Genomic DNA, 21,272 nt, shown 5'->3' with positions numbered 1-21,272 from the left:
TCGGTGTCGGGTGTGTCTGGGAATATGCACACCGGCGCTGCTCTGCTTGTAAATGAGGAAATGAGCCGTGATAAAAGTCATCGCCAAGGATGAGCTGCAATGTTTCCATGAATATGCATGCAGATAATCAAAGAATTGTGTTATCTGTATTTGAGAAAGCAAGATAACACCCTGATATTCAGTGTTAAGATGAATGAATGTGTTGAACAAGATGATGTCCCTTCCACTCCTGCCATGCAACTGGAGTTACCAGTTTATCAACTGGTAACCCCCCCTTCCTTGGTGCAAATTTCTCTTTCTTTTTTTTTTTAACCATTGAAATTCCCAGACTGGGAATGTGCCGAAGGCTTAGGCGTGGTTTTGCTTCACTTGGTCGGTGTGCCAGGATCATTTGAATAAAGTGCCTGAAGTAGAAATGTGAGAAGATCAGATTTTCTGATCTGATTTTCGATCAGTTTAAATATGTTGGATTCATGCAAGTGTGAAACTCCAGTGTTTGTGTGGTTTCAGTGGAAGTTAACTGCAGAATACACTCATTCCCTGGTATTTGCAGCACTAGCGACCACGGTTGTCAGCAAATATTTAAGACCCCTCTAAAAAAAGGCTTCTTCTGCCTATTTTAATAGTTCAAACAACAAATATACCAAAACATTCATTAATCCACACAATGGAAACAATCTTGGCACAACCACAGAAGCGAACATCCATGATCTGCTCTTGGTGTACAGCCAATCAGCCAATCAGCTCCAGGAAAAATAAATGGTGACTCTGGATTTGCTGCTTTACAAATGCTAGCCAATAGTGTGTCAAGTAGTATGCACTAAGGTGATTAATCCTCTCAAGATGAATTTTCGCTGAATATTTTAGATATTCTCTACCAAAGGTTGCAGAGGTTCCTCTATAATCCAACAATGTTTTAAGCTCAAACACAAAAACAGCATCAAGGTGCATAAAACACAGTGTGTCTCAGCTAAACATTTGTCTGTGACTTTGTAGACTTTCTTAATGATAAAAAAGGTAGTCATCTGTTTGGGCAAACAGAAAGTATACCATCAGTCAGTTCCAGTGTTTTGTAAGGGGGAAAGAGAAAGAGAAACTGAGCTGGGATTGAAAGTCCCTGATCAGATGGAACCCAAGCAGAGCAAGGGAAAAAGTCAGAATAATGTCAAGCACAACCTCAATGACAAACTACTTTCATAAGACAGACAGGACTATACGTCTGTGGTATGCTTTCTCCCTAAACCCCGGTCCAGATAATCTGGACCTGGGATACCAGGTAATCTGGACCTGGGTTTAGGTTCAGCCTGTCATGTATTTAGGTCTATCCATCAGACTAGCTTCTCTAGCTGAAGCTACGCCACCCTACAGGAAGTGGAATGTTGTATTATCTTAAGTTTTGGTCTAATCTTACCATTGTACCTTCGAGAGGAATATTTCTGGGGGTTTTTTGCCAGGCATTGCAATTTCTCACCTGGGGCATAAGAACAAACCTTCGTAGTCATGAACTATATGATAATAATGGAGGAAGTATTCAGTATTTCTCTCAGTTAAGAGTCTGGCTCACAGTGACAGTAACAGGAGAAGGCTGTAGCAACCGGAGCAGAAATCCGTCTAAGCAGCAACACGAGCCAACTCTGTTTATATCTGACACACACACACTCTGTCCCAGAGTACACACCCGGCGTCTCAACAGGGAAGGCCAGAGTTTAGAGGAAGTGTCCCACCTCTGTGAGTGACATCACTGACCTCTGTTCATTGGATTGCTCCAGGCTGTTGGGACTGTGATTGTTTTCATGTCTTGCAGTCACATGTCACCGTGGAGCTGCACTGTCTGCTGGCTAAGACGAAAGAATGCAAACTGTCAGAGAATGTCCGTAGAGAACAAGGTTCCTACACAGAATGTCCTTCCTTTTCTACATCTGGATAAGTATAGGAGGGGGTGGGTGAGAAGGACGTAAAGATGGACAAATGTTTCAGTTTCCAGACTTCATTCCTTTTTCTGTTTTCTATTAAACAAAATATTGTTATGAAAGAGAAAGTGACTTTTTCATTGTTATATGTTGAGTTAAAACGTTTCAGCTTGATTTGTTAGACGAGGCCTGGACGATATGAGTGGAAACCATATCGATATCGATAGTTATTTTTCTTTTCCTCCACAGTTTTCGCTCCACACTGTTCTTTATTTTTAAGCAGTTATGAGACACAGTGGCGAAACTTTAACCTGCTGCTGCACAAGTCACTTAGTTTGTTGCTAAGTACTAAAATATTGAGTGAACTTGTTGATTGTACTATCCTTGGTTAGCTGGCTGTTCAAGGTTGAGCAGCTAAAGCCTTTCCTCTGACATTTCCCAGAATGCTGGGCGGTTCTGGCTTGGAGTTCACTGAACATTCTACTAAATATTTATTTATTGATGTTGCTTTCTCAAAACCTCCATTTATTGAAATTGGTCTCTCTGATTTTAATTGGGTCTTATGAAATCATAATGTCCTTTCCCTTAAATGTTTCTTTTTTTGTTTGTTTTCTTTCTTCCTTTTATGTTTCAGAACATTAAAACTGAAAGAAACAAAAGAATTTAGGTCCAAAAAGAGACTATTAAAAAGAACAAAATGGATTTTATAGGGCCTTATTCAGTGAGATAACCCACATTTAAACCCTCATTAAAACTGTTTTACAAGGACCATTTTCCTACTATTTTGGCGTCTAGAACTTAGATGCTTTCAGACCTGACGTGATTTTAAAACCGGGTCTGGTTTAAGAGTCAAACAAAAAAAGACAGGTTGAAAGTATCAAAAACACACAAAGTGGGTTTGAAACTATTTTAGTAAGATGACTCATTGCAGGTTTTTCACAGCTAAGTGTTATATATTTTAAAGTGGAGGTTATTTAACTTTCCCAAAAATATTAATAACAAGGAGCTGTGCTTCAGGCGACTGCACGGACGGAACGCGACCTCAGCATCACCTTTGTTTTTGATTTATAGGTCATTCAGAATGTGAATGTTCTAGATGAAATTTACTCTATATTCAGATGTTGAAAGAAAGCTTTTAAACATGAGCCTGGAAAAGTGCAGGAACACTGGACCAAGTGGTAGTTAAGTTTCATTGTTTTTGTCCAATTTGTGCCACATTTGTTGTTTTTTTCTCTTTTTTTTTTTTACAGATTCTTATTAGTGAGTTGAATGAAGAAGAGAAACTGTAGAAAATGCTGAAAAGCAAGATTCAGTTGTTTATATTTGTTCTAGAGAAGTGAAAATTTGTGAATACAGGAAGCCAGATTGTAAAATATCACTGATGGTTTTTGGTTACTGTATTAAAGACTTCAAGTCCAAAGATCTCTGAGACTTGAACATACTGTATGAGTTTTTGTTTCCACTGCTGTGGATGATGTTCCAGATACAGGAATTGGACAAACGGCAACAAAAAAATGGCCAGTACTTCAAACACTTCATATGCGAGTGTGTTTCACTCAGATCCTTGGTGGTGCACCACATCCAATCGCAATTTCCTTTGTAAATAATTGGCACTTTTTTTTTTGAAGCAGTTTTCTCAAATTTATGTATGGTAAGTTTTAGGGCTTCATTTCCTCAATTTTTGCGAGATCAGTGATTGTCCTACATTTACAGGGGAAACCAATCTGATCCACAGATCTTATTTACCTCTGCAAAGATCTGAAAATCAGACCTTACTGCCTGCAATGAAAGAGGACTGACTGACAGATCCACTCACCAGATCAAATCTGATAAAGAGAGTGAATATTTGCTGAAAGGTGATAACTGGAAACCCAATCACTTGTGTCTAGAGGGAGGCCAAAGGATTTATTGCTTTGAACGATGATCCGTGAACAAAAGGTATTCAAGGTCTTTCTGGTTCAGACTAACCCGGCTATGCGATTGTTAACCCCAGCTTGCTAATTATATGCTGTGTTCTGTGAAAATAGCTCCCTAGAATAGTGATTATTATTATTCAGCCAGAAAGGAAAGGAGTTTGTGAACAATTAGACTGAACTTAGCAGATCTCAGATAGTACAAGATCTGTACATATCTGATTACTTCAAATCAAACGTTCATTTAACTTTTCTTTAGGAAAAGTGAAATGATTTTTTTTCCCCTGTACTGTTAATATTGACCTGATAATTATTTGGTTGAGTTGTTCTCCAGAACATTGCTCGCTCGTCTCTTTAGGAAACTGATGGTACATGCTTTGCTTTCAATTCTCTTCAGCGAAAAAGGATTTATGAATTATGCTAAGCGTTATGTCACTCGTATGCGTTGCGTCACCTATTACCCTGACAGCTGCAGCAGCAACGACGACGTTAAGCTTATAGAAAGCCACATTCACCATGATTGAGCTTGAACGTTTTCTGTTTTCAAAGTCTGAGGTTGTGGTTCTCCAGGTCAAAATTCTCCTCAGAGGGGAAGAGCCAAAGTATCTTGGTGTCTGGTAGAATGAATGGAGCAGGAAATGGATTGGGATCTAATTTGTGGTGATGAAAGAGGTGAAGGTCAGCCTTAAACATAGGGTGAAGAGCTCAGCCCAAAGTAGAGAGACACTGGCAAAGGAGTCGCCCAACTGGGACCATGCCACCTGCTCTGGATATCTCCTGGACCCTTAGGTGGATCTAGAACCCTCTTGTAGAATGCATTATATTCTTGGAGATGTGTTCCTGTTTGCACACCTGAGTGAGCAAAGCAGGCAAAGTAGCTGTTTCCATTATAAATATGCGCAGAATACAGAGGAATGTCTTTCTGCTGATGTTGAAAAGACACAATGTCCCAATTGCGCTATTTCCATAAACTGAGAAACGCAATGAACATCACACGTGAATAAGTTTGCTTACACGATAAGTCTTTAAAAATCATGGCAGCGACAGATATAAGCAGTTACATGAGATATATTCATTATTCAACCATAAAGCTGGCATTCATCTGTCTGCCATTGAAGGAAACGTTGGTGTCTTATTCAGGCATTGGCGCAATAAACCCCTTATACCATGGCACGCCAGAAAGTCTGTTGAATGATAGAAATGTCTTCCTGTTGCTTTTTTCTCTTATATGGTCCACAAACTATTGCCATTGCTTCTTCCCAGTTGGCCATGTTTGTTTACTATGAACTCCCATTTGGTCTCAAGAAGTTTTAGATACTTTTTATAGCAAGATTTTGACTTCCAAATTACAATTGCTTTGTAATTGAAACTTGTAGGTTCAACCCAAAATATTTTATGTTTTAATAAAGCACAGTTTAGGAAATTGAGGAAGCGTTAACCTTGGCATCAACTATGCTGTCTGACTGGAGTCAAAAAGCAGAATAAGGGGACTAAAAACTAGAACGGTGCTTTCTGGCACTGAATACTGGGTAGGGGTTCGCTGTGTAATGAAAAGCCTTGGCTCCTGTGGTCATGTGGGAAACTGCAAGGCAAACAGAAGCAGCTGAACACAATAGACACACACCATGGCGACTGGTCCTACATTTCCAACCTGTTCACTTTGCACACAGAAACATGATGCAGCTGGCATACGCTGGTTACTGTAGTACACGTACTTGCAGATGAGGTGGGGCTAAAAATGGCAGCGGGGCTTTTTTTTTTTTTCTTTCTCTGACCAGCATGGCTTTGTGGTGGAGGCAGCAGACACACCCTGCTCTCTCCAAGCAGTTATTTGCAGCAGCTGATGCTCTGCTAGTGTGTGTGTTTGTGTTTATTTATATACTGATTTAAGGACTTTCTATTGTTCGCTGAGCAACATGTTGGTTTGGGAAATATTTGTTAAATGAGCTTTTGGATGTCAAATCTTCAGGAAAAATTAAATAAATTCTTCCAAAAACATTCAAAGTGATTTTTTTTTATGCACCATTCACCTTGATATAGTCACACTGACAAACGTTACAGCCACTGGATGTCTGTTGTGTGATCAAACTTGTGGCAAGAAATCTATTTCTGCAGTTAGTGTAGAAATCCAGCAGAGAGCAGCACAGAGTTGTGTTTTTGTTCCTCTCCCAGTTGATTTAACTGCAACATTTTGAACACAGATGTGTCACACCTGAGCTTTACCATGCACTTAGAATTGAAAAGCTCTGACATTGTTCTAGATCCACTGAGGAAAAACTAGCTGTGAGTTTTATGATTTGATGAAAGCAGAGAGAAAGGAAGAGGAACATCAAGCATGGTGTGGTAACTGGTAGCACTCAGCAGATATTGGTTCGAACATGAAGAGTGTGCGTCCAGTAGACCAGTGTTTTTCAACCTTTTTTGAGCCAAGGTACATTATTTTCATTGAAGGAATCATGAGGCACACCACCAACCAAAATTTAAACAAATGAAAATTATATATATATATATATATATATATATATATATATATATATATATATATATATATATATATATATATATATTATATATATATATATATATATATCGGAACTTTTATATATATATATATATATATATATATATATATATATATATATATATATATTAGTAGTTCTTATCGAAGTGTCTTGAATAGGAATCAAACACAAAAATTTATTTGTATCATATTTTATATTTGATATTGCTCTTAACATGTCTACTTCAAAAGCTGTATTTGCAGTTAATTAATTTGTTTTCAAAAAGTCTTTTTAGATCAATTAGGTGAAATTGGATAATTTCCAATGCACACCTGACGATCACCCACAGCACACTAGTGTGCCACGGCACAGTGGTTGAAAAACACTGCAGTAGACGGTGACCTCCCAGATGAGTTGTGATTGTCTAAATATGAAAACAGGCCAGTAAAGGTCAATTTGTTCCTCTGTCTCATGTCCTTATGTTGCCATTTTGTAACCAGGCACGTCTCCGTTCTATATCAGCTTACTTCTCTTAGTGGTTATGTGTATTTGATGAAATATAAAAATAAGTATACATAAAAAATGCACAAATCCAACTAATCTGAAATAATTGTATGCTGTTTTCTGAATATCTCTAAAATACTAAATTCTTCTTTCCCATTTTCTTCATTTACTTCTTCTTTTTATTTCTCCTACCCTTCATTTTCTTCTACATTTTCTCTTCCAGTTATTTTTCTTGACTGTCTTCATTTCCAACTTAATTTTCTTTCGATTCTTCTTCTTCTTTGTCTTACTGTTAATAATTGCATTATCACTAACAATAATGTCTGATTAATAGTAAGTATTAATAGTAATTATTGTTATGAATTACTTTTAATAGTTAATGTTAATTATTACTGTTAAATATGTATTCATAATTATACTTATAATTTGTGATTTTTAGAATTATCATTAGATATGATTGTAATTATAGTAATTAACCCCTTAACTGGCAATATCCCATCGATGGGACAAATTTAGTTTGTTTTAATACGCTGTCTTTTTTTTTGCCACCAGTTAAGGGATTTGTATTATCATGATAATAAATATTAATATTAATAACAGTATTGATGGCAAAATAAAATTATTACATTTTGCTATCTATATTATTCTTATTAAAAATGACCATTCACATCCATATGCCACTCTGATGAAAAAAAGTAAACATGTATATTTTAATTTAGAGCCAAGTCATAATAATGAGTCACTATCTCACAATTATTATGATATACATCTTTTATTTCTTTTATCAAAGTGGCAGAAATGGGCTTCCATTCCTCCATACAGGTTGTTTCTGTTTAGAATCCCAGGTGAATATGTTCCCTCTGATGTATGAATGAGTTGTTGCAGTTCACCATCGAGCGTGCCAACAGCCTGCGATCCATTTAGCTTATCAGCCTCAGTTTGTCTCTGGGTTTGATCCTCTGTTTCTCAAGCCTTCTCGCTTATTTGATCGTTTTCTCATTTGCCTGTTTCTGACCTGTTCACCTGTGTCACCTTGTCCTCCAGCTATGGCAGAGTTAGACCTGAGTCTGAGCGACGCGCTGACCGACAGCCCCCCGCAGCCTGGCCTGGAGAGCAAGGTGGAGAGGGACTTCGTGGCCCAGCTGGAGGCCGAGGCATTCGATGACCAGGTGAAGGAGACGGTGGGGAAGACGGACTACATCCCCCTGCTGGACAACGACGACACCCGGGCAGGTGAGGAGCTGAGAGACACACCGATCCAATATTAATATCTGTATTGTGCTGATATTGAAAAAAATTCTAGCTTGAATATCGGTAACGATGTACCTGATCAATGATCTATTCTGTCTAATTCTATGCTTTGTGCTCTGAGTGACATCATGCTTTATTATTTATTTTATATTATATTTAGAATTCCTAATTGCACTTTCTGAACCATTTGAAAGGTTTGTTGCAGTTTATTTTTTATATGTTTGACCAATGTAGTCCATCTACTGTTTTTGTCAGTTTCAGTTTCTTTATCATTTATTTTGGCTGTTCCAGTAATGGCACTGACTGAACAAACTAAATTGTTAGTTTTTCATGTTTGACCAAGCTTGTGAAATAGGATGTCGGTGTTTTAAAGTCTGCTGCACTGGTGCTGAGTTATCAAATAATAAAATGACTTAAAAATAGAAACGTAATAAGATATTTTAGCTATTTTTGTATCAGATCGGAATCAGCCGATACTGACCCTCACATATTGGTATCGGAAGTGAAAAAAGTGGATTGGTGCATGTCCAGTGTGAAAGTCACTTAATTTCTGCATGGCTTAGGATGAAGAACATAAGAATACAAGGTTCCTCAAGATATTTTCAGTTTCCACCTCATTTACATTCTACCAGATTACTGTCACTCCCTGACTGGCCTACAGAGGAAAAGCAGAATTGTTTTCATTGTGACTTTCTATTAAAAAAAAAAAAAAAAAACTTAAATTGTGAACTATACTAGTAACCCGATTTCCACTTGTCTAATAAAGTATTACTTGCCGATAGTGAAGCGAAGAGCCTGCCTGGTTACAGGAACTGCAGCTGTTCCTAAATGACTGGTAGCGCCAGGCACCGCGAGACACTTGCTGCCATTTTGGATCAGCGCGCGTGTCATTCAGCCGCAGGGACAGCATTAGCTTGCAGATACGCTTTGAAACAGGTCGACTGGCTGGTAAGACATGGATATCGGATCCTCACTCTGCTGCAGAGTGGATGCTCCATCAAGAAGCAGAAGCTGCCCAACGTCCTGCTTGCTTGTCGAGTTATTTTTTCTATCAAAAAAGAAAACCTTGTAGTTTCATTCTGAGATTGTAAAGCATCAAGCTGGCCCTGGAAAGAGTGGTGTTGCTTCCACTAGTATTGTTTTCTGCCTCTGCTTATCTTAATGTCACCCCCAGTTTGTGCAGGAATACGACCTCATTCGCGCTTCTTAATGCGGCGCAGAGCTGCGACAGGGGCGGCCGCGCCGAGCTGGGGAAGAGTCACGCGGTCGCTGCACACGCAGATCAAATAAAGCGGTGAGTGAGCGGGCAGATGAGAGGAAGTGACAGCTAACCGGGGATGACTCGGCTCTCGGGCCTGTTTTGGTTACCCAGACGCTTCTCTCAGACAGTCAGACCGTGTGTGGGCACTCGCCGGTGACAGCCGGCTGCGGGACGGGCCGTGGGTGGTGTTACCAGTGATCAACAGTGGCGTCCAGCGTGTGCGTCGGGACGAACGCAGACATGCTGACGCGACGAGTGCCAAACAGCAGGGCGAGGCAGTCCGCAAGTCATTGTCCTCTGTCAGCAGGAGCCGAGGGGACAGTGGGGACGTGGAGGGGGGTTGTTGTTTTTCAGAGTCCTGCACATGAACTGTAAGGTGAACCGTGATTTATGTGAGTGTGATTCGCAAATGACACTCATATTTATTTTTATGAGCATTTAAAAAAAAGTTTCTCAATGTAATATGACAAATTTTTTTGATTTATTGCTTTACTTTGAGCCACATCAAAGAAAAATGCATATTATACCCTTTAGTAGGTGTAAAAGGAACAATCTAAAATATATATATTTCCACTTTTACACACACATATACAGTATATACAGTATATACATACAGTAAGAACAAAATATTGAGTCATCAGTGTCATGGTTTATATGATTATACTGTCTTTAGACATAAACAAGAATGCATTTATCTCGGAGGAGTGGGAAGTAGACAAACTCATTTTCTCATATTCCCCATTCATGTATATAAAATGTGTGATTGCTAGGAATGCACAAATTTAGCGCCAATGTCCTTAATTTTGGGAAATCTGTGATCGGCTGATACTTACATATGACGGCAAACTTATACCCTCATCTCAGAAAAGGTCGGAAAAGGTTGGAAAATCAATTCTCTTCTCGCTTGGTGGAATTTTTCTGTCATAATGCAAGAGCATTTTCAGTCTGAAAACAGGATTTCATGTCTTTTGTTACCAAAACTTTTAATACTTTTGCTTATTTCATTTTTAAAGCAGGACTTCACGTCTTTTATTTTCTTTCTCAAAACTTGTAACGCTTGTACTCAAAACTTCTCCTCAGGTTCAGACTTAGTCTCTGCTCTGACTATCTGCTTGCTTTTGGAAGAAACAACGATGTCAGCTTTCTGCTGTACACCAAACATCCACCAGCAGTGTGCTACTGATTGCTAACAGCTACTGAGCTTAGGCAGGATTTTGTTCACCCTTCCAACTCCCGAGTGGCATCACAATCTACAGTAACTCTGAAGAATCTGAATTAATTAGTTATAAAATTTAATTTTCCTTTGGGATCAATAAAGTCATTTTGAATTTGAATTCTATATTGTTAAATGGCTGATTAATATAACAAACTTTAAAATATTTTTAAACCTTGAATTCTCAGATAGGTTTAAAAGGAGGCATCATGAATGTCGCGCAGGATCACAGAGAAGGAGGAAATTTAAACTATTCCTTTCGTTATACATAAGCAGTAAAATGAGATCTTTAGTAAACAATATTCAGAAACATTTCTCAATATTGTTTCTCTGGAGGGGTGGACTCTGTTGAAGCTTTAAACTTTACCTAATATCTGACTTTTGCCTGTCATGTATGGGCAAACCTTTTGGAGGCTATAAAAGTTACCATAAATTACCAGTGCTGCAAATAACCACCCCCAATTTCAAAGGGAGAAGTGCCAACACATGGACTGAATGATTTCACACTTCCTTCGTTGCCATTGCTAAAACTGCAGGTGAACCAGTGTCGTCGTTCACAACTTCTCCATCCATATTCTGATTGCCCCACTTGAAATTCTACTGGAGAAAGTCCATAATAGAGCTACTGTATTGTATTAGTGCATGAATTGTATTGGACATATTAAACGTGGGCCAGGAGAGGGACGGTGTGGGCATGGGGTTCTGGAGAGTTGCGTTGAGGGAGATGATTTGTTCTTGTATACCTCAGAAAGTATGTAGTTGCGCTGCAGACAGTTGGAGAAGTTGTGATTCCAATATGGCGACGCCCATTGTTTGCAACGTTTATGAATCGTTTTAAGCTGTACTTTCCACATTCCACACCATTTTTCATTTGTTCAGCTTGGAGTTTCACACGGTACATGTGCCATTAATTTTAGGCGCACTCGTTCATGAGAGTCTTAAAATAAGGTTTCTATCACAGCTTGCTATTGTTGATGCGAGGAGCTGACAAATTGGAGCTTGAAGTTGGTGCGGTCCGAACAGCTGCGGCGCTAGCAGGAAAATCCTCCAGCTTGCTCTCACACTGAATCATGTGCGGTTCCATTATGTGTTCGGGGAAGCCATTAGCAGCCAGAAGGACAGTAATGAGCTTGCTTGTTTCTGTGTGTGTATGTGACTGTGTGTGCAGACGCTGGGGCTGCTTTGGAGAATGGAGAGCAGGAGGCTCATGGGGTGCAAAAGCCTGGTAAGAAACAACAATTCCCACAATTCCATCTGCTATCGGTCACTTTGCTAGAGCTGCCTGGTTCTCCTCATCGACCAGTCCTGGCCTTTTAGTTTTTTTTCTTCTTTTCTCTTCTTTGTTCCCTTCTTGTCTGTAACCTCAGTTTGCATGTTTTTTGTGTATTTGTTGTCTTTGTTTTGGAGTTTCCATTCAGAACAGAGTGTGAGCTGCTCTCAGTGTTTTCCTGCATCTCTTAAGGGCTCCTCTTTCAGTTTTTGAACCTTTGGGAATTGGACAACCCGTCTGAGCAAGAATCAGGCTGAAAATAAGGCCCTTCAAAGGCTGGCTGATATTTCTATTTGATTTCCATTTAATTTGACTGATGTATATTTTTTAAATATCTGTTAATGCTTTTAGACTTTTACTGTACTTGACAGTCAAACATTGTTACTCACAGGGAAGGACATACTGATAAACTTGTTCTAATTTCCTTCATTTTGGGAGATCCGTGATCGCACAATACTTACATGAGAAACCAATTGCATCCACAGATCTTATGTCGATGTGATTCTCAAATGAGTCTCATATTTGTATGAACAAAAGAAATTGGTGTCAGAAAGCCTGAAAAATGTTTTCTTTTAGATTTCTAGGGCATATGTTTGTCAATTTTGCTAATTTAGACACAGGTTTTGCAAACTGTTCTATATAAATAAGGACTGAAAACATGGATTTAGGCCTGGACTGGAAAATCTTGGTATGGTAATAATGATAATGGTTAATTGTTATTAATCATTATTAATTTAGATCAGCAAACTATCCAAATCCCTTAAGCCCTTTAACTTAGGCTGCATTCACACCAGGCCTCCTTTGGCTGCTTTAATCAAATTTCAGTCTGTTTACCTAAAATGTCCAGTTCGTTAGGGGAGGTCTGGATGTGGACCAAAAATTGAACTGCGCTCTGCTTACAAACCCAGGTCTGGGTTCGGTTGAAGAGAACGCCAAGTGAACGACTTCCTTCCAAGAAGAAAGTGAAGCAGCCTAAAGAGCTGCTTCTTGCACTTTAGGCGTTCTGGGAAAATTCAGCAATAACAAATGTGCATCTTTAACGCTTGCAGGAGGATGACTTGTTGTCTTTTACTGAAGGCAAAAGAGAAATCCTCCAACCACAAACACTGTCGCCACTGTTTCCATTTGGTGAAGAAGGAAGTTGCACTTTGTGTCTTCTTTAGAGTTTTTCATGTCGTTTCCTTCAGTGGGTCTTGGTGCAGAGCCAGAAGACGAGGAGTAAAAACAGATTTTCAAAGGGTTTAGTTTGTTTGACACAGTGCAGTGTGAAAAAGAATCACACCAGCTGAAAATGTAACAAATGTAGCAATTTTGGTCCCCAGTCAAACCAAGGTTTCTGGACTATAAGTAGTGGAAACACTCTTAGTTTCTCCCCGCACACCTTTTTCATTTTGACTTCATCCTTGTTGAAATGGCTCAGGATCAGTTCCCTTAGACTTTGAGATTTGATCAAAACCTTTTCCAAGCCTGATCACCGGATCCAGATCCAAAGGGTGTGAGATGACCAGAATCCTTTCTGTGGGTGAATGCTGTTGATGAAGGGAGGAGCCACCATCTCTGCGGATCAGCTGGAAGTCATCTGCATGTTTGCATGGCTTTGCTAGGTCATTTAGTCCCTTTGCATGTGTCCAGCTGAAGCTCCATCTGGGTTCTGAAGAGCAGGAGAAGGGATGCGTGTCTTTGCCTCCTCCTTTCTCGTCTCTTTTTCTTGACTTGATTGGAACATCTGACCTATAGGTGCGCTGGATCCATTCATCACTGTAGCTGCAGCCGTCCCCAGAGACGGATTGCGGTTGGGCGGCAAAAGTTAAAAGTAGTAACTGGGTCACGGAATCGAGAGCATTAAACCCAATCCTGACGGAGCAAATACAGATGCATGTGCACGCATGAGTGTTTCCTGTGCATGGATGCAGCATGCGCGGTGTTTCTGCGTGACTTTTAATGCTTCTTTCAAAGTATGGATTTGTGTTTATGAATAAGCTGTTTGTTTGATTCTGCTATTAACCTGCTGTTTTCCTGTCCCTCTTATTCCTTCTTCTCATTATTATTTATTTTTTTTGCTTATTCCTGATTTCTTCCTTCCACATCATATTTTTGTCTGAACTGCTACCATTTTATTCTACAACATCACTCCCATCCCTTCCTCCTCCCATCCCTCCATCACATTATTTTCTCTTCTTGTGCTCCTACCTCGACACCATGCTTCAGAGGACTAAAACTCTTCTCCATCGGCCCGATGACTGCCTGTCGGCTCCGCTTCTGCTTCTGTGCACCTCCCCTCCTCTCTTCCTGTGCAGAACAGACCCACACACACATACACACACACGAGTCATCTGATACATGCTTCCTTCACCCTGCAGAACAGAGAAGGTCTGAGGTTGAGGGGCAGGATTTCACAGTTGGACTGAGTTCTGTATGCTGAGTTCCACCAAATACTGCCGCGACTCAATCCGGTTCCCTCCGCTGGGCCAGACTAATCAGCCCTCAGCACTCTGCTGATTCGGGGGGGTGTGCATAATCACATTCATTTAAAAAAATTATTACAATATTGTCACTTTTTCCATCGCAAGTCTGAGCTAAAAAGAAATAATAAAAAAAACATCCACTTTGTTCGGTTTGGTTTCAAAGCTTAATGTGGCAGAAAGAAATAAAGATCAGGCAGACATCGAGTTCAGAAGTTCACGTCCTCACACACCCCGTCTCCACGGCGCAGACACACACCATGCAGCGCTCGCTTTCTCTCTCTGTCTGATACAGATCAAAGTGAGTCGCTGGCGCTGCAAGGCCAGTCTGTCAACACGCCAACACCAGCACACACACACTCACACTCCGACATGATGATATGTTCACTCACCTAAGGACTGTTTGTTTTTCTTCCGTCTCTTCCTCCATTTCACCCGTGAGTGATGCGTCCCACTTAGACTGGTTTTAACCCAGAGGAAGCAACTTTTCAGGTTTTTAACTGGTCTCACTGAAAACAAACATTGCAAATAAATGTTGATCTTGTTAGCCTCAAAACTTTTTATGCAGTCTATAGGTAGTAGGCCGCAGGCAGAATGGGCTTCACACATTAAATGGACACATAATCTGGTATGGCAACGTTGTATGCTTTAAATTAAAACTACTTTGTCCTTTTCTCTGAAAGAAAAGACTGGCAGCATAGATTAAGGGTTATCGAAAGGATTTAGGGTATACCCTTTTTTGAGACACTTTGACAAATTATACCAAGTTGTTTTATTATCATTACACTTTTACTTAGGTTTAATAGCTAGCTTAGCAGAAGCCTAATATTTCCCCTCCATTTTCAGGCTCACATCTGATCTTCCAGTGGTTCTACATGATCAGGAAATGACTGCTGTGTGTTTAAATTCAATGAGGTGTTTGCAGAGGTCACGCTAACATACAAAGAATTAATGAAGAACTTTGGTTTTTTTGTCAGTCAATTTGAACATCACTGAAGTGCATCAAATTTAGAAGAATTTCTCTATGAAGACTATAATTCTGCTTCTCATGTTTAGGAAGTAGGTTTTTCCACATGGTTTTCCATTTCCCTGCAACTTAAGCAACTGGACATGCTGTCATAATGCCAGTGGCGCATGTGTCACATTTGCACAATTTTGATAATTGGTATGACAGTGGCATAAGTTTGTATGTGTGCTTTAAACGTCTATTTCCAGAGTGTTTTTATGTTCCATATAATCAAATCGGCACTTTTTATAGACATGTCTGTCTGTGTTCTCGGCCTGCACCTTCTGCTAATAAATGGAGATATAACCCACACCCTTTTGGCTTTTGGTTTCTATTTCTTCTAACTGAACTGTACTAAACCTCCTGTATGAACTGCATTTATTCTTTCATTGACTCCTTTCTTTTCTTGTCACTGAATAACCTTCTGCATTTCTATCAATTTTTGATGTGTCTTGCTTTGTAAGAAAACAAAATGACTAATCATCTGAGGTGTGACATCAGACAGAATATTTGACTTTGTGAAGCATGAAGATTGAGAAATAAATAAGGAAAACCCAGTTATGTAGGTTCTGTTCTTCCAATTTTTTTACCCTTTTAATCAAACTGAATGCCATGATGATTAGTTTTAGTGAGACTTTAGGCTTCAGAACCTCTGTGGATCAGGAAATAAACATTCGAGTTCTTCCTCTGTGACTAAACACATCTCTGCCCATGTCTGGGCTGCTTCCCAACTCTCTGTTGTCGAGGACGTTTTCTAGCTTGGATGAGATGCTTCTCCTACCTAACATCTTTATGCTTGAAAGCAGATTTAATTATTATTTTTCAGGTATTGATACTGCACAGTTGTGCAATTTACTCCCTGGCCTATGTATATGTGATGGTATTGCATTCAGTTTGTGGTGACCTTTGGTTACCAAGGTGACCTGTATTAGCCTCTCTGTCAGCATGGATATTTCTGCTTGTGTCTCTGTAAGGCTCTCTGCTCTGCTTAGGCTGTAGCTCTTCTTCTGTGAGTGAAGGATGTGAAGGAGGAGAGGCAGAAGAACGTGGGCGTCTCCTCTGTGTTGGCAGTTTTTACTGCTGTGACAGTATTACAGTTAGAGTACACCACTACCAGATGTACTGCACCAGCATCGCAACCAGGAGACCCTAACCTTGAAGAGAGTTCCATCTTTAGCATTGCTGTGTTATGGATGTTGTGTGTGCTGCTGGACAGTAGAGACATGCATTACTGGAGGAACATGAGCCTTTTCATTGATCCTCTGTCAAGTTCTATCTATTATTGATCTAATGCAGATGTTCTGTTGGAATAGGTTTCTTTGAATTATTGATTAGGTCTTATCACTTTTATAAAAAATGCTCTTAGCTTTTTTTTATGAATTAGGCATGCATCTAAATCTACAACTAAAGCCTGTAGCTAGCTTTTTGAAGCTAAGTTAAGCAGGTATCAGCAAACAGATTGCAAGGAATTGTTCAAAGCAAAGTGTTGCAACTGATTTTTATTTGGTTGGCTCTTACAATAATTACAAAAAAAGAATGGGTTAAGCCAAAAAAGATATAAAACAAACCAACATAAGTAAGATTTAGACACCATTTACACTTTTTATTACAGAGAAGCTCAACAAAAAGGTTGAGACTGATATCCCCCTCCAGCCCAACCCCCCAGCCCCCACCAAAAAAAGTGAAAAAATGATTAAATGCATGAAGAAATAAAATTGGTACAAGTTGTGGTAATCCATGACTTTGCAGTGGTGATTTACATTCAGCGGATTATAATGTTTGACATTATGAGCTCAACAGGGAGGAAATGGAATTCTATTCTCAGGAAGTTCTCCTATTTGCAACATACCTTGCTGTGATGCTACCTGAGAAGCTATTGGCTGCTGTTAACAAAAGCAGCCAATCTAGGAGTGCCATTCATTTTCCCTCCAGATTGGCTGTAACCCAGGAGTGGAGACACAGAAGACTGGATGTTGGATTTTGCTGTAGTGTCACAGAGGTTTCCACTGTGCGTGTTAACACATATAAAAATAAATGGTGTTTGAGTTAATAAGCTGTACTGATAGTTTATTGTGTAGTGAAGAAGGAAATGGAGACAGTCTGTGTCAAAGCGGGAGGTTAGGGATCTACTGTAGCTTTCTCTAAGGAAAGCATCGAACCGTTTAATCAACCACAGCCATGTTCACATACACCAGAGTGAGCAGTCGCTGGAAGAGGTAAAAGGAAAGATATGACACTCACTGAAAACCTTAAAGGTTGTGGGCTGTGTTCCTCCTGCCTTGAGACATTCATTGAACTGAATTCTGACATGAAGAGGAGATAAAACCCAGGATTCAGGCCTTATCCCAAACCCAAATCAACCCCTACAGGGACACACCCCCTTAACCTTCATGGTTAATGATTGTTGGCTTAAAGACTTCTGAGCCTTTCTTGGGGATATATCTGCATCCTAGCTGAGTGAAAAGGCACAATCAAGAAGCTTTTATTTTATTTTATATGATTTTCACGCTGTAACTCAGAAACTTTTAGCCTATGTTTGGATAGCTTGATAGACTCCTGCTGTCACACAGTTGTACTTAGTTTAGGAGGAATGTAGGATAAATCCTCTTTAATATTCATGATGCAGCTTTAATCCATGAGCGAGAAAATAAACCTAATTCCTCTCTCACTGAAGACGGAGAGCTTTTCATCTGAGCGTTTTATATTTGAAGACGTGTTTGACTGTGATGGAAAGAACCTCCCACCATGACTCTAAACTCTTTCTGTCTGCTTGACATTAAACAAGTAGATCCCAATTTAGGTCAGTTCAAAGTTTTTAGCGGAATCAGCTCAGGTGATTCCTGTTGTCCTTACTGCACTGCATCTGTTGATTTGTCAGACAGTGTGTTAATGTAGACCCTCTTAAATCTGCTAAGTAGAGCTAATTAATGACACTAAGTATGTAGTTGAAGCATGACAGTTGGAAATGTGAAGTTGAATAAATGTGTAGTCCAAAGTAGAAAACACAATGAAGACGCTGAGTTCAGAAGGAGGACAAAGCGGCTGCTTCTGCTTTCTCTGCTTCTTCTTCTGTGACAGACCAAAGCTTGTTTCCAGGCTACAACAGGGAGGTGTGCAGGACACACTGACAAAGTAGGTTTGCATTCAAGGAATGAAAGACAAGATGGAGAGAGGAAGGGTTCCACAGCTGGATCTGTGTCAGCGCACGATGCCTGCAGCTCTTATCAACCACCTGCTTCTCGTAGGAAGACAGACTTAATGCTCCGACGCTGGCATGTCCAACACACCTTCCTTCTCTTCTACTTCTCTTCAGGACTTAAATGAGTTGTTTCTTATCTGCTTATTAACATTGCTAATTGATTTATCTGAAGTGCAAAGATATGACATTATTGCGTTGAGACTTGTGATGTTACAGGCTAATTTAGCAACATGATTGCAGTCATAAGCAAAATACTAAATAATACTAAATTGCTGATTGAGAGGCAGCATATGTCTACCGTTAACTTCATATTCAAATAACCAAGAAACAAACCGCTTTTTTATTGTGGTTGTACTGAGCAATGTTCAGCTAGTTAGTATAATGGTTACTACATGATTGGCAATAAATGTCAAAAGCTAAAATATCTTTTTTTAACATTGTTAAAAAAAAAACATAAATAAACAATGATGATAACATTGAAAATGGGCTTTTGTTGCCACTCATTTAGAGACATTAAAGCTTCTTCCAATAAATTAATATGCATCTGATCATTCTACACTCAGTTTGAACAAGACTGTGAAGTGCCTCAAAGTTTGCAAAACACGTTAGAAAAAACTTATAAAAACTTTAGATTACGACTGACGTTTAAGCCTAATATGTCTGTTTTTTTGTTTTGTTTTGAGCCTTCCTAAAAATCTTACTGAAAATATATTAGAATACCTTTTTGTTATATATAAATGCAATTTAAATGATTATAAAAATGTAAGGAAGACTCTTCCAAAACTTAGGATTCATCTCAGCAGATCTGCAAACATGACTCAGCTGTTTTCACGATTAATGCTGTGCTGAATCAACATGGGACTGTTGACGTTTGGAAAAGCCGCTCTGTCCTCACTGTGAACCGTAGCTGCAGCGCCGCAGCAGCATCGCAGCAGCGCCGCAGCAGCGTCGCAGCAGCGTCGCAGCAGCACCATTGAAACCCAGACAGAGTCAGTGTACCTGCTGCTCCAGAGCAACAAGAACACATCAGCCTCGGGACAATCTGCAGGACTTCTGCTCATCCTGCCAGCTAATCCCAGATTACACAATTCTGGAACTAAAGAAAAGAAATGGCTGCCATGTAGAGTCTGGCATGGTGGATTGGAGACAGTTTTGGTTTTAAGTTTCTATGAACTGGAAACTGATGGGATGGCTCCAGTTAGACTTTTAAATGGACATGCCTGCTCATTGGTTTCCTTGTAGAGCTGGGTGATATGACTTGAAAAATAAAATCTGAAAGTGGGTCAGATTTGAATAGATTTTTTCTTTTTCTTTTTTTACAAATGTTGTTTGTAATTCAATCATATCTTTTATGAGTTGGACAACATCGTATTAGTGCCAAAACCATGAGATGCTTTTGTGTAATTACACAAATATAGTCATAATATTGGCAGAATAAAGACTTAATTTTACCAGAATGTCTTAGATTTATAGGAAACAAATTTGTTTTGTTTAATGAGAAATAACCAACTCAGTTTGTTTTTCTTCAACATAGACTCAGACATTTGCACAATTGTTTCAAACTTCTACTATTAAATAATAACATATCAGTGTCAAAATAATTTGACACTGATGTGTTAAAAGATGAAGATTATCTTTAAAACCAATTCTAAGTTGTGACTTTCCTATATGCTCAACATTCCTCATTTTATTGTAGAAGTTTTCATTTAATTCCTACTTAATTTTTCTAATATTTTCACATTATTCTGGAAATATTAATGTTTGTTCTCACATTATTCTGCGTTTATTATTGCATAACTGTTCATTACGCCGTCTGTGTTCTTGTAATATTGTAACTTTATTCACGTTATTAAAAATTTAAGCTGACCTGAATTGAAAGTTCCAATAAATAGAAGCTGTAAAACATGCTTGCCAGACAAAATGGCCGCCCATGGCACACTGACATCTCTCTGAACTGTGGAAACCAAAGGAATGCACTGGTGGAAAAACAAATCCAGATTTTCCACAAATGAAATCTTCAAAAACCAAAAATTTGATTTAATAAAATAATCAATGAATAAAATGAATTTACAGCCCAGCCATTAATGCGCCTTTAAATCTGCATTAATAGTTTTCCAGAAACACTGCAGAATTTCAACAGTTAATCTAAGCTACCAAGCTGAAGCTTTTCTGCAAAGAGCCAAATGAAAGGAACACGGCATATTTCGCGCTCACATCCTTGTCCGACCCAATCAGAACTCTTGACACAGCTGCTTGGGTTCCGCTGCTTGACTACCATGGCCTTACAGCGAACAACCAGTGTGTTGCGTTTCTTTGCCGCTGGCTCTGTTGTTTCCTGACCCAGCTGGCACGGTTCAGCTCTCTTGGTTTGCAACAAGGGGAGTAGAGCAGGGGAGCAGACTGAGGCTGAGGCCGGGTCGGCTGGAGGACGGAGACTGACCCGTGGGCTGCAGCCACACGAGAGCAAGCAGAACAACCGCGCTGCCACCCCCTAGATCAACTTAGTGCTAACTTATTCATTCTGTCCTATATCTTTCTGTAATACTCGACTAATTATTATTATCTATAGGACCCTGTTGGTTTATTGAGGATCTGTGATAGAAATTAGAGTTTTGTGAGGCTGCCATTCAGCATTTACAATAATATCCTCATCAGCAGCTTAAAATATGACTTCTTGTTAGTAAAATAAGTCATGTCTAAAATGTTTTTCATTCTAAAAACATCATACAATCAACAATTAAGAAACGAGTAATAAACTCGTTTTTTAATTGTGTATCGCTCT

The 21,272-nt window shown here is 39.3% G+C and overlaps 1 protein-coding gene across 11 annotated transcripts in view; it reads left to right on the top strand.

The window, feature by feature from the left end:
- LOC129364504 (microtubule-associated protein 4) overlaps positions 1 to 21,272 on the top strand; it is an 88,777-nt gene that overhangs the window by 12,860 nt on the left and 54,645 nt on the right. For 9 of the 11 annotated variants that reach the window (XM_055037161.1, XM_055037158.1, XM_055037154.1 and 6 more), the window contains exons 2-3: positions 7,873 to 8,061; positions 11,722 to 11,778. In XM_055037161.1, the coding sequence (XP_054893136.1) occupies positions 7,875 to 8,061; positions 11,722 to 11,778 (244 nt within the window). In that variant the 5' untranslated portion in view covers positions 7,873 to 7,874. The remainder of the gene's footprint in view (positions 1 to 7,872; positions 8,062 to 11,721; positions 11,779 to 21,272) is intronic. The other 2 variants (XM_055037155.1, XM_055037160.1) reach the window with 1 other exon arrangement.

The sequence above is a fragment of the Poeciliopsis prolifica genome, unplaced genomic scaffold (genome assembly GCF_027474105.1).
Source record: "Poeciliopsis prolifica strain line A6 unplaced genomic scaffold, Auburn_PproV2 SCAFFOLD012, whole genome shotgun sequence".
In the NCBI taxonomy this organism is placed as follows: domain Eukaryota; kingdom Metazoa; phylum Chordata; class Actinopteri; order Cyprinodontiformes; family Poeciliidae; genus Poeciliopsis; species Poeciliopsis prolifica.
This window is presented reverse-complemented; position numbering and strand designations above follow the sequence as displayed.